The sequence below is a fragment of the Callithrix jacchus genome, chromosome 1 (genome assembly GCF_049354715.1).
Source record: "Callithrix jacchus isolate 240 chromosome 1, calJac240_pri, whole genome shotgun sequence".
NCBI classification, from domain to species: Eukaryota; Metazoa; Chordata; class Mammalia; order Primates; family Cebidae; genus Callithrix; species Callithrix jacchus.
The window spans coordinates 39,974,498-39,986,538 of record NC_133502.1 but is presented as its reverse complement, the minus strand read 5'-3'; the positions used below and the strand labels follow the sequence as shown (position 1 = coordinate 39,986,538).

The following is a 12,041-nucleotide window of genomic DNA, read 5'->3' as shown; positions in this document are numbered from 1 at the left end:
AATTCAAAAGATAATCATGTCATCAAAAAGCTTTAAAACTACTGGTTGAAAAAATTTTCTTAATAAAATTAATTGGAATTGAAACCAATATATTAGAAACAGATTAGAACAAGCACAACACAGGGATGCATAAATGTCACTCCAAAATTAATCAACCACTTTTTAGTAACATATCAGCATATCACTGCAGAAAATTTCGCTTTGCAAACAGAGGACACTGATCTCACCTGATTTCATTTTCATACTGTGGGGACAGTCTACCTGAATTCTGGTAAAAGCTTTTCAGGAAAGAGGGGGCAGTGAAGGAAGGGGCAGAGAAGGAAGTGTGAAGACTTGGAAGACTGGAGGAAGAATTACTCTCCTTGTACATGCGTCGAACTGACGAAAGAGTGCTGAGTACAGAAAATACAGCAAATTTGTCTTAATTTATATTTTGGCAAAATCTTCATTCACTATGAAAAAGCATATAAACAGGTTCTTGCTATTGATTTAATCTTTCCTAAGGCTCAGGGCTGAATCTTACATTTAAAAAAAAAAAAAAAAAAAAAAGCATGCAGTTCTCTATTTAGATAATAACTATGACCTAATTTCATTCTCTCACAATTTGAATTCCTTATCTGTGCAATATTTCTAAGCATCTGTGTTTGTCTCCAAAAAATTCTTAACAACGTGAGGACAAAAAGTATTTGTTTTCACATGCAAAAGACACTTCAAGGGAAAAAAGTAGGAAAGCACAAATAATTACAGGAAACAAGTTCCAGAAGGAAAGACTGATTATCACTAGTTCAAAGACTTTGACTATTTTAAAGATATAAACCCTTCTAAATACTAAAGAACAACACGTTTGGTTGTTGGAAGTTATTATAATGCGTTTGGCTTAACAAACATTGATGTCCGTGTTCTTTCCTGAAGACAGTGGAATTGTGCCACTATGGTTGAATTGAAAGCCCAAAATCTAGAAAATTCTTTCCATAGCAAGTTTTCACAATGACACAGGGAGCATCTTTTTATAGTGATAGAAATTGTTTGAACTAATACATTATAAAATGTGGAAAACAGAGGGAAGAATTAAGGCATTTATCATCTAAAATGATTGATATCTTTCATTCTTGAAAATATTTTTTCCTAAGGAAAAAAGAGTTCTATTGTCTTGAGTAAATATAAAGGAAGTGATCATTTAAATATCTTGATATACATATGAACATTTAATTTCCTTTACACACACACACCAAAAACAAATCTGAGAATAATGAATTCTGTTAATTTTATTTTTGTATCTTAAAATATCTCATTTTTAAAATTTGAAACATTCAGAAAACAACAGTGAAAATAAAACCTTAAAAGAAATGCTGGCAAATTTGATAACACCTGATATAAAAATTAGCCTTCTCCTTTCACATCTAGTTGTATTTTTTTTTTTTCTCTCCAACCAGCATCTTAACTTAACCCTATTTTCTGTATCAGGTTCATAGGTAAAGAAGAAAAACAAAATGAGTTCTAAGATATAAATTTGATCTGTGTTACACAGGAAGAAGGAAATCATTCCAAGTTTCTCTTCTTTACTGTTTCTCACCAAATGTCAAACAACGTTTTGTTAAATTATGTTTTAAATATCACGTAAGATCATTTCTAGTGGACACTGCCCGTCAATTATGGTATATATAGTCTTCTTGATAGACATCACCTTATTCTAGATACAATTGATAACTATTTTCATATTTAGCTTTAATTTATTATGCAACAAAATATAATCAAATATTATCTCATGTATGAAAGTAACTTAGGTGGCTTTTAAAACGCTGGTATTTTATTGTAAGCTAACAGGAAGTTCTACTGCTATGTTATTTTCAAATCTGCTGACTTTGTTTCTCTAGAATCACCATCAAGACACTGAGTAACGTGTTATCGGCAGATTTCAGACAAAACAATTGCACAGTTATCTTGTTTTTTCCACTTTCCTAAAAGGGAAAAAAAGGGTTTCCACCCAAATGAATTAACTCTTCTTTTTGGGTATGCCTTAACCTTGCCTGTTTCCCCTAGTAAATGAGGTAACTTCATTTGTTTTTATGATGTTTCTCAAAACTAAAAGTTAGCTACAGCATAAAGCCACAATCCACCCTGCCTCCAGAGTAATCAAAACTGTGTGCCATGAGAATCTAGGTCGCATTCTGGAGAGAGGGTCAGACTCACCTGTACTGTTCGCTGGAGCTCTGCCTCAGCAGAGGGGAACGTACACTCTGAGCCCTCCCATCCTGCAAATTCAGCTTTCTCTTTGAACTTGAAGGTGGGTGGCTGAACGTGTGTGCCCGTCTTCGAAACTGCGGGGAGTCAGAATCCTCTTCCGGAAACGTTTGCCAAGCTGAGGACAGTGGGGATGCTGGTGGTGTCCCTGGTGGAGAGTCCCCTGGTGAGTAGTCCTGAAACACAAGCAGAAGGGAGCCCCTTATTTCCTGTGTGGGTCATGGCAGACCTGCTAAAACACAGAGCACTCAAAAGTGACAGTGTGCCTCATCTTCCTCTTGAGTCATGACAAAACTATGTTTTTCTCCCCCTTTTACTCAATTTATGCTGTAGGCTAATCAGTATCACTACAACCCATTATCTTCTGATAAGCAGCTTTAATCAGTATTACCACAACTCACTTATCTTCAGATAGACAGCTGTGAGAGCATCCGTAAAGACAGGCCAGAAAGTGAAAGGGATGACAATAAACCAAAAGGTATTCTCTTCCCTGACACTTGGTGGTGAAATGCTATAGCTACTGTACTTCTCTCAGTGTTGCCAGAAAGATGAAAAAAGATCATGACCAAAAGAGGGTGGAGTCTGTGTTTCCGGATCTCCTGGCTTCCGTGACATATCAATTGCATGCTTCCCGTACTGCCAAAACAGTATTACAATGCCTAAGTGTCCAAGTCTCATGGCAAAGCCTTCCGGAAAATAAAGTCTGTTAAGTATCTTCCTTCACTGTGGATGTTTCTATCCAATTACATGTTCCCTGAGGTAAATTTCTTTTAAAGCACATGAAAAACAGGAAATGAATGAAAACCAAGCTATGCTGGAATGCGCCTCATATTGCATGGGTAGACATAATAAATCTTTCCATTTAGACAGGTATGCTGTTACAACTTTCCAGAATGGGCACCACCGTAGAAATGTTTAGCTTGATAAACATGGGTTAGTGATAATAGGTTCATGGCTGGAATAAGTCCCCACTTTCATCAACAGAAAGTTGAATCGAAATATTTTAATATATTTCCACTTAAAAAAATATGTTGCATGTGCCTCAGGTGACATGCTGCACTGCAGGAAACAGGAAACCAAACCTACTGAGAGTTGTCAATGAGATAAAGAAGATCCCAGTGTTGCAGCTAAAATGATAAAAAACAAAAATGAGGGGGAAAAGTAACATGGGAAGGGAATAAAAAAAAAAATCACTGTACAAGTAATCTAATTAGTAAGATGTGGCTCATTTTTATAAGGTTTGGATCAATAGTTGATCAAACACTGCTGCCCAAAGCATATTATCTCTAAACAATAAAAAGCCTATCAGAGCACAGTTCGCCTGTAAGGGAATATAGAGCTACATGCTAATGCCTAGAATCTTCTTTTTTAAAATAATAAAGTCTCAAATATTTATTTTTTAAAAAGCTATAAAGCATTCATAGTAAAATAATGAAGCATGCATATTACCGTATCAGTGCTGACTTTGTTAAGCTGCAATTAGTGTAAACAAGCTGTAGTTAGATACCTTCTCTGAGGCAAGACTGTTGGACCGTTCAAAACTGTCCACACTTCCCAGCCGACCTCTCATTCTGTTAGCTCCCTGAGTGAAAAGAATAAAATGAAATGCTTTATGTGATTTAAAATTTTACTTCAAAACTATAAAAGGTAGTTCCAGGTGGCTTCTTGATGTTAGCATTAAATTAATCCCTTTGTGGTTCACTCAAATTTGTTGGCTATATTAATAGTCATTACAGCATGGTAAAAAGAACTATTCCTGATCTATTTCCATTATTTCTAAATCAGCTGTTAGGTAACTAGATACTTAGACCAAGCTTTCTTGAAGTTAGTTTGGTTACAGGGTTACATATTATTCATCCATAAGTCCAGTGAGGGCCCTATTAACTCTGCCTCAGATTCAGATATGGAAGATAGAGCAGAACAAACAAACGCTATGCAGAAAATGACTTAATGCATATAACCTAGATCAACACACCATAATTCACATTATAGGATTATAATTATCACCAGTTAAAAACAACATAGAAGAAAGCACATTCTAAAATTTATAGGTTTTGTTTCATTCATTATTGCATAATGTAAAATGATTTCAATAAATCATTTAATTCTGGAAGACTCGATATCAGACTGCTTCAATCCTGGTGAACTGGTTATCAATTTTTTTTCACACAGTCCTTTTGTGTGAATTTTATAAACGATCTCAGAAAGAGATCTAAGAGATCACCTAAGATCTAAGAAACACAAGAACCCAAGAGATCATTTTGCCTGTTCCCCTCACTTTAGGAAGAAACTGAGGTCAACTGTAGAAGGAAAGCAGATACAAGTCAGGTTGGAAACCTCATCATCCACAAGATCTTAAAAGACAAAGCACAGACTGAGAATGAGTGGAAACACCAGTCAGCTTCATGTAACAGTGAAGTGACCCTGTGAAATTTTTTAAAAATGCGTAACATTTGCATCACACTTTCCATGCTTAAAGTCTTACCTCCAAACATTCTTGGGTTTATTTGGGGGGTGGTGATAAGAGGGGGCTGAATTTCATTTTAATTTTTAATCAAAGCAATATCAGCACAAAATTTCAAAAGTGAAATTGTGCTATCAAGCTTCTGAGAAGTGGTAGTCACCACCCCCCCCTGTAGCACTTTGAATCCCGCTCCCCAAAAGCAAACCTTGGAATTATTTATATTGATATTTATGGTATTTGGCTTTTTATTCTACCATTCCTTAAGTTTTCCATTTTAGAAACTATCTACTGACTTCCTAACACTAAAAGATGAAACTTTAATATTCTTACTTCGTTATACACCCAGTTCCACCACACCACACACACTCCTCTCTTGCCCTCTTCCTTCAATATAGTTACATCACGAATTTTGGTTAAATTAGTACTTTGTGCTTATATTCTTATGACTCTGTAAATATTGTCTGCAGCTGAGCTACATATTTTACTATGATTATGTCTGATTCCACTTCATATCTTGTATATTTTGTTTTTCATGGAGTTAGTGACTACTTCAGCAATCACAAATTTATTACAAAACTCTCCTACAGTTCACAATATGTCAAACATCACCACATAAACCATCAATTACAACTCCTTCCTCCCTCTCTCCTTCTCTCTCTCTCTCTCTCTCTTTTTTTATTTATTTTTTTTAAAGCTACCATTATGGGGACCTCTGTGTTTCTGTCCCATTCTGGACATGTTACAATGTAGGCTTGCTCTACAAATCTTCCTAGGATTTCCCTTCACTATCAACCCCGAAATTTCCTTTGACCCTCTACTCTGTTGCAATTTGTTTCCTTGGTTCCCTGTCGTCTCCTTTTTTCCTTTACTTCCTCATTTTGGTGAGGCACATTTTCCAGGTGTTTTCTGAGAAAGGGAGAGTGGGAACTAAATTTTTTTTCAAATGCACAAATCCATAAATGTCATTAATCTATGCTTTTATTTCATTAACAGTTTGCCTGGATATTGTATATCATAGTGGTTAGAAATTTTGCTTCCAAGTATCTTAGCATTGCTCAAATGTCCTTTGGTTCAGAAGTCTAAAGCCATTGTGATTCTAGAGCCTGTGTGTTTGACATGCTGTTTCTCTTTGGAACAGAATCTAAGTTTGCCCTTGGGCATTGCGAAATTCACAACATGCTTTAACATGACTTTTACTCAGTCACTCTTTTGTGCACTTTCTGAGTTCACTAAGTCTGGAAACTCAAGCTCTTTAGCTCTGAGAAATTTTTTAAATTATTTCGTTCAAAATTTCCTTGTATGCATTTTTTCTTACTGGAAGTCTTACTGTTTGGTTCCAGACTGATCCTTTAACTTTGTACCTTGCTCTCCTATTTTCCATTTCTTTGTCCTTTTGCTCCATTTTCTGAAAGGATTTTTTTCAACTCAGTTTCCTAGCCTTCTAATGAACTTTTCTTTTTACATGTAGTATTAGAAAGTTTTAACCATTCTTTCTTGTTTTCAAATGACTATGTTTTATTTATGGTATCCTGTCTTGTTTCATAAAGCAGTATTTATTCTTATCTGTATGTATTATAGCTTTATCTCCAATGGCTTACTATATCATAACTACAACAATAATAAAATAGCTGCACCAAATATTGTTGAAGGTTTATCATGTGCCATATACTATGTGAAGCATTTGGCACTGCATTAGCTCACTTAATCCTCATAACAATTGTGAGGTAAGTATAGTTATTTAGCCAATCTTCACAGATAGAGACTGAGGTTCTGAAAGATTACATTGCCCAAGTTTACACAGCTATCTACATGCCAGTGTGCCTGGTTATCTCAGACAGGTTATTTGGTCATAACAGACAAAGTAGTCAGATGGGTATCAAACCATTCCAGTTATTAGAAAAACAACTGAAATCACCTATTTTACTCATAGTGGTGTTTTACCCACATGTGCTTTCTTTGTGCACAAAGAAAAACAAAGTTACTTTAAAATTATACTCTATCACTTCACACATTTCAACAAGTAAAGACATGGATGTTATTCTGAAGAAAATAGAAAATGAGGACTATTTTCAAAATAACTTGCATTTTACATTAGTAAATATTGGCTTGGCATGGTGGCTCATGCCTGTAATTTTAGCACATTAGGAAGCTGAGGCGGGAGGAATGCCTGATCACAGGGGTTCAAAACCAGCCTGGACAACATGGCAAGACCCTGTCTCCACAAAAAACGAAAATAAAATTAGCCAGGTTTGGTGGTATGTGCCTGTGGTCCTGGCTACTTGGGAGACTGAGGCGGGAAGACTGCTTGAGCCCAGGAGTTTGATGCCACAGTGAGCTATGATCACACCACTGCATTCCAGCCTAGGTGACAAAGCAAGACCCTATCTCAATAAAATAAAATAAAATTTATATTTGTAAATACTCTGTTTTGGAAAGCAACTGAAAAAAACAAAAAACAAAAAACAGACAGCAACTACAATACATGATTCTGATTTTCACCTTTGAACAGATACCTTTTCCTGTTTTACTACATTATGATTTGCTAATTCATGTGTCAGGCCCTTTCCCTTGGACCTGCTTTTTAGTGGTTAACGAGCTGAGCTTCCAAGCTTTTAAAAAAATGGATCCTATTTCATAAACAACTACAGTTAGCTATATAAAATATTTTGATATTTAAAAAGGGAAGCAATTATGAACTAAACTCTGTAACTGAAGTGTGAATTTTCTACGATCCAACTCAGCAGGAAAAAAAAAGACAAGTTTTAGAAGTAAACAAAACCGCTTTTGCTACGTAACCTTTAATACAACATGGGGAGCTGCCAACCTGCCCGACAAGTGCATTCTGCTGCACATGGTACAAGCAAGACCTTGTTAGGTCACAAAATTTATGTCACTTGGCATCACTCTGGGAAACAAAAGCTACCGTATCCACCTTTATCAAAACAGATTGGCTGTGCCCTTGCTGACAGTGTCATTACAGCAGTTGAAGGCATGTGAGAAAAGACTTCAACGTTGGCGCTGCAGGTATTATGCAGGATGCCAAGGTACTAAATGAAGACGAAATAAGTAACACCTTAAATACCCTCTGCCATTTTGTAAATGACCACTGAATATACCACCTCATATCTATCTACAATGTGATATTTCCCTAACATACTAACATTTAATCCTCACAATCACATGAGGCAAGTAGGTATTCATATGTCTATTTCACAAATGAGAAAACTAAGGCTTAGAAAAGGAAAATCATTTATCCAGGATCTTAAATGTAAAATCTGCTAGGAAAGTATTTTGAGCCATAACAAAGAAACGAAACTAGGAACACCGGATATCAGAAGTTACTGGGTCCTAATGATCTTTTAACAAACATGGAAAAACTCAAAATGTGTCCAAGTATTTAACTGAAAATATTCTTATAATGCTCTTAAGGTTAAACAGAGTTTTTAAAAACTATGCATTTGCAAATAAGTGGTTAATTTAAAGTTCCTCTCAAAGTCTAAGAATTTATATCACTCATTTGCCTCTTTAAAGACACTTAGAAATCACTAAGGAAGACATTTACAGACTGAAGATGAAATTTTCTTTGTGTATTAACATAAAGGACAAAAGACTTTAAAAAGTCATCTAGGAGGCCGAGCGCCGTGGCTCACGCCTGTAATCCCAGCACTTTGGGAGGCCGAGGCGGGTGGATCTCGAGGTCAGTAGTTCAAGACCAGCCTGGCCAAGATGTTGAAACCCCGTCTCTACTAAAAATACAAAAATTAGCTGGGCACGGTAGCACGTGCCTGTGACCCCAGCTACTCAGGAGGCTGAGGCAAGAGAATTGCTTGAACCTGGGAGGCAGAGGTTGCAGTGAGCCGAGATCGCGCCATTGCACTCCAGCCTGGGTGACAGAGTGAAACTCTGTCTCAAAAAAAAAAAAAAAAAAGGTCATCAAGGGTACAATTTGAAACTTAGTTCATAGGAGTTATGAGCCAGTTTTACTACTTGGTTTTCACAGGCAGTATGGTGGGTTCAGAAAAGAGCCCTTATTGATGATCATTCTGATCCATTAATAACCTGAGCTATTTATTAACACATTAAAACAGCAAGCAGAAAAGATAAATTTTAAAAAATGCCCTGAGTGGGCTTTGCGAGTTCTGTGTGATAAGCTGATTTAAAGCAACCACTTTTTTTCTCTTTTTTCATTTTGAAACAATCTCAAATGCAGAGGAAAGTTATAAGTATGGTACAAAAATGTTCTTTTCCCACAACAATTTACACATAAGTTACCAATATAAAGCTCCATTACCCTGAACTACTTTACTGTGTATTTTGTATAAACAAGGGCATTCTCCAATATAACTAAAATACAACTTTCCAAACTAGGATACTGACATTGATACAGTACTACTACTGAATCTTCAGAATTCACTCCAGTTCCATCAGTGGTCCCAATAATGGCTTTTAGGGCAAAAGGATCCAATTCACAACCTCCCATTCCACTTAGTTTTTCTGTTTCTTTAGGGTCCTTCAATCTGGAATTCCAGATTATTCCTCAACCTGTTCTTGACTTTCTTGAAGATAACAGGCTTGTTATTTTGTAAAGTCTACCTCAATTTGGGTTTGTTGACATTTCCCCATGATTAGATTCAGGCACTGCCTATTTGGCAAGAATATCACAGAAGCAGTTCTGTTTATTATCAGGTGACACAGGACTGAAATTGGTCCCATTGCTGATGTTCAATTTGATCACTTCATTAGGGTGGTGTCTGCCAGCCTTCTCCATTGTAAAGGTGTTTTCCCATTAGTAATTAACAAATATTAATTACATACAGCAAATAACTTTATGATCAAACTTTCAATATATTCATTTATTTTTCATATCAGAGAGTAGTTTCCTATTTTATGCAACAGGTTAGAGTCTCTATTGCTATCATTTATGTTAATTCCTTTCTCCCTGGATCCCACTATCCTTAAGACATTTACTTACTTGATCAGTCCCTGTGTGTATATACCCATCTCCACAATGGCCACTGAACAGACACTTCAGGCTGTGCCACTCCATGCTGGGGCTGCCACCCCAACACATGCACATCCTCAGCCTGCTCAGGTATTCACCCATCCCTGTGAATACCCACTCCCCTCCACTGTGGCTCTGACACCCTGCACTGGGCCTTCCCTCTGCCAGCGTGCTGCCCCTTGGGACCTCCCCAACCAGGTTCCCCTTCTCTGCTGATTCCCTCCTCACTGCAAGAGGCTCCCACACCCTGCATTGGGCCACCCCTATGTTCCACATCCCATTAGGATAGTCTCCCTGCTCTGAGTCACCATGGGTCACCCTTGCCACAGCCCAGACGCCCACCTAACTTGACCTCACCTAACAGCTCTAAGATAGAATTGTTCAGCAACAGGAAAATGATATTGAAGGGGAACTATTTTGCTTATTTTAAAATGGAATATATACATGTACTACTATATAAATTTCTATTAATTTTATATAAAATTTTATATATAATTATAGCCTGAAGTGTCTGTGCAGTGACCATTGTGGAGATGGGTATATACACACAGGGACTGATCAAGAGGAAAATCAAATTGAAAGGGAACCATTTTGCTTATTTCAAAATGGAATATATACATTTGCTAATACATAAATTTCTATTAATTTATACTTTGTTCAGCACTTCCTCTAAGTTCCTAAGAATGGGTGATATGGTTTGAATCTGTATCTCCACCCAAATCTCATGACAAATTGTAATTTCCAATGTTGGAGTTGGGGCTTGGTGGGAGGTACCTGGATCCTGGGGATGGATTTCTTAGGAATGGTTCAGAAAATCCCCTTGGTGCTGTTCGCATGATAGTGACTTATCACAAGATCTGGTTGTTTAAAAGTGTGCAGCACCTCCTCATTCTCTCTCTCCTGTTCTTGCTCCCACCATGTGAGATGTCTCATTCCCTCTTTGCCTTCCACCATGACTGGAAGCTTTCCAAGGCCTCTCTGGAAGCAGAAGGCACTATGCTTCCTATATAACCTCCAGAACCATGAGCCAATGAAACCTCTTTTCTTTATAAATTACCCAGTTTCAGGTATTTCTTTATAGAATGTTAGAATAAACTAATATAATGGGAAAAGGAAGAATTTCTTTATAACATTCTATGAGAAATGATTTTTAAAGTTCTTACAGTATTGAGCATCAGTACTCTATTTCACCTTTTCTACACATATATATTGCTATTACTAAATCTCTATTGCTCAAATTCAAATAAAGGCCCCAGAATAAATCTCAATCTGAGAAGGAAATTTATTACAAAAGATCATTTGGGGCTGGGCATGGTGGTTCACACCTGTAATCCCAGCACTTTGGGAGGCCAAGGCAGGTGGATCACCTGAGGTCAGGAGTTTGAGACCAGCCTGACCAACATGGTGAAACCCTGTCTCTATTAAAAATACAAAAATTAGCTAGGTGATGTGGTGTGCACCTGTAATCTCAGCTATTCGGAAGGCTGAGGCAGGAGAATCACTTGAACCTGGGAGATGGAGGTTGCAGTGAGCCAAGATTGCGCCATTGCACCCCAGCCTGGGTGATAAGAGTGAAACACTGTCTCAAAAAAGGAAAGAAAGAAAAATCATTTTGATAACAACTAATTTTTAAAAGTTATTTAGGTTTTGGCTTCTTTTTTTTTAAGGAAATCTGTGAGCCAGTTGAGACTGAAGCTAAACTGTTAGAAAACACACATGTACATACATACTTAAAAGACCACCAGTGCAATCTTACCCTTGAGAAGATATTTTCCAGGGAGCTAGTTAAGGATCTTTTAGCTTTATTTTTCAGAATGTCAAGTTTGAATCTTCCACTGCTTGTTGCATTTTCTGGAATTGTACTATTTGAAATAGTCTAAAAAAGGAAAAACAGATACATTTTAGTTTGGAAATACGCAAGATTAAATGAGACTTTATAGGCTTAAGACTAAGTTATTAAAAAACACAAGAATTCTTCAGTAGCTCAAATAAGTAATAATTTAGATCCCACACTGTGAACACAATGATTATAAGGAAAGGGGTTTAATTTTTAATATTTTAAGTAACAAAAAGACAGATGCAAAATATTTCCTTCATGCCTTTCCTTTCCATGAATACATTCCTGATACATTTAGCAAAAATTATACTTGAGATGTCAGTTTTTCTGCTGCTATTCTGATTAACATCTACAACCATCCCTTTCTAAGATGGATATTTTATTCCAAATTACCAAGAAAATCACAGAACACAAGTTCCAAAGAACAAAGCATTTTCCAAACAAAACTGGATTCTGCTAATGCCTCTGTTACAATTCCATTTTCATTGGTGAGTGGG

General features: G+C 36.7%; 1 protein-coding gene across 17 annotated transcripts in view; it reads right to left on the bottom strand.

Moving 5' to 3' along the window:
• The window catches only part of TBC1D4 (TBC1 domain family member 4), a 179,956-nt gene that overhangs the window by 40,405 nt on the left and 127,510 nt on the right, over positions 1–12,041 (bottom strand). For 6 of the 17 annotated variants that reach the window (XM_054252393.2, XM_008981661.5, XM_078346490.1 and 3 more), the window contains 4 exons: positions 11,464–11,583; positions 3,749–3,823; positions 2,191–2,417; positions 228–392 (listed from right to left, as the gene is read on the bottom strand). In XM_054252393.2, coding sequence (XP_054108368.1) covers positions 228–392; positions 2,191–2,417; positions 3,749–3,823; positions 11,464–11,583 — 587 coding nt within the window. The remainder of the gene's footprint in view (positions 1–227; positions 393–2,190; positions 2,418–3,748; positions 3,824–11,463; positions 11,584–12,041) is intronic. The other 11 variants (XM_054252400.2, XM_078346806.1, XM_078346758.1 and 8 more) reach the window with 3 other exon arrangements.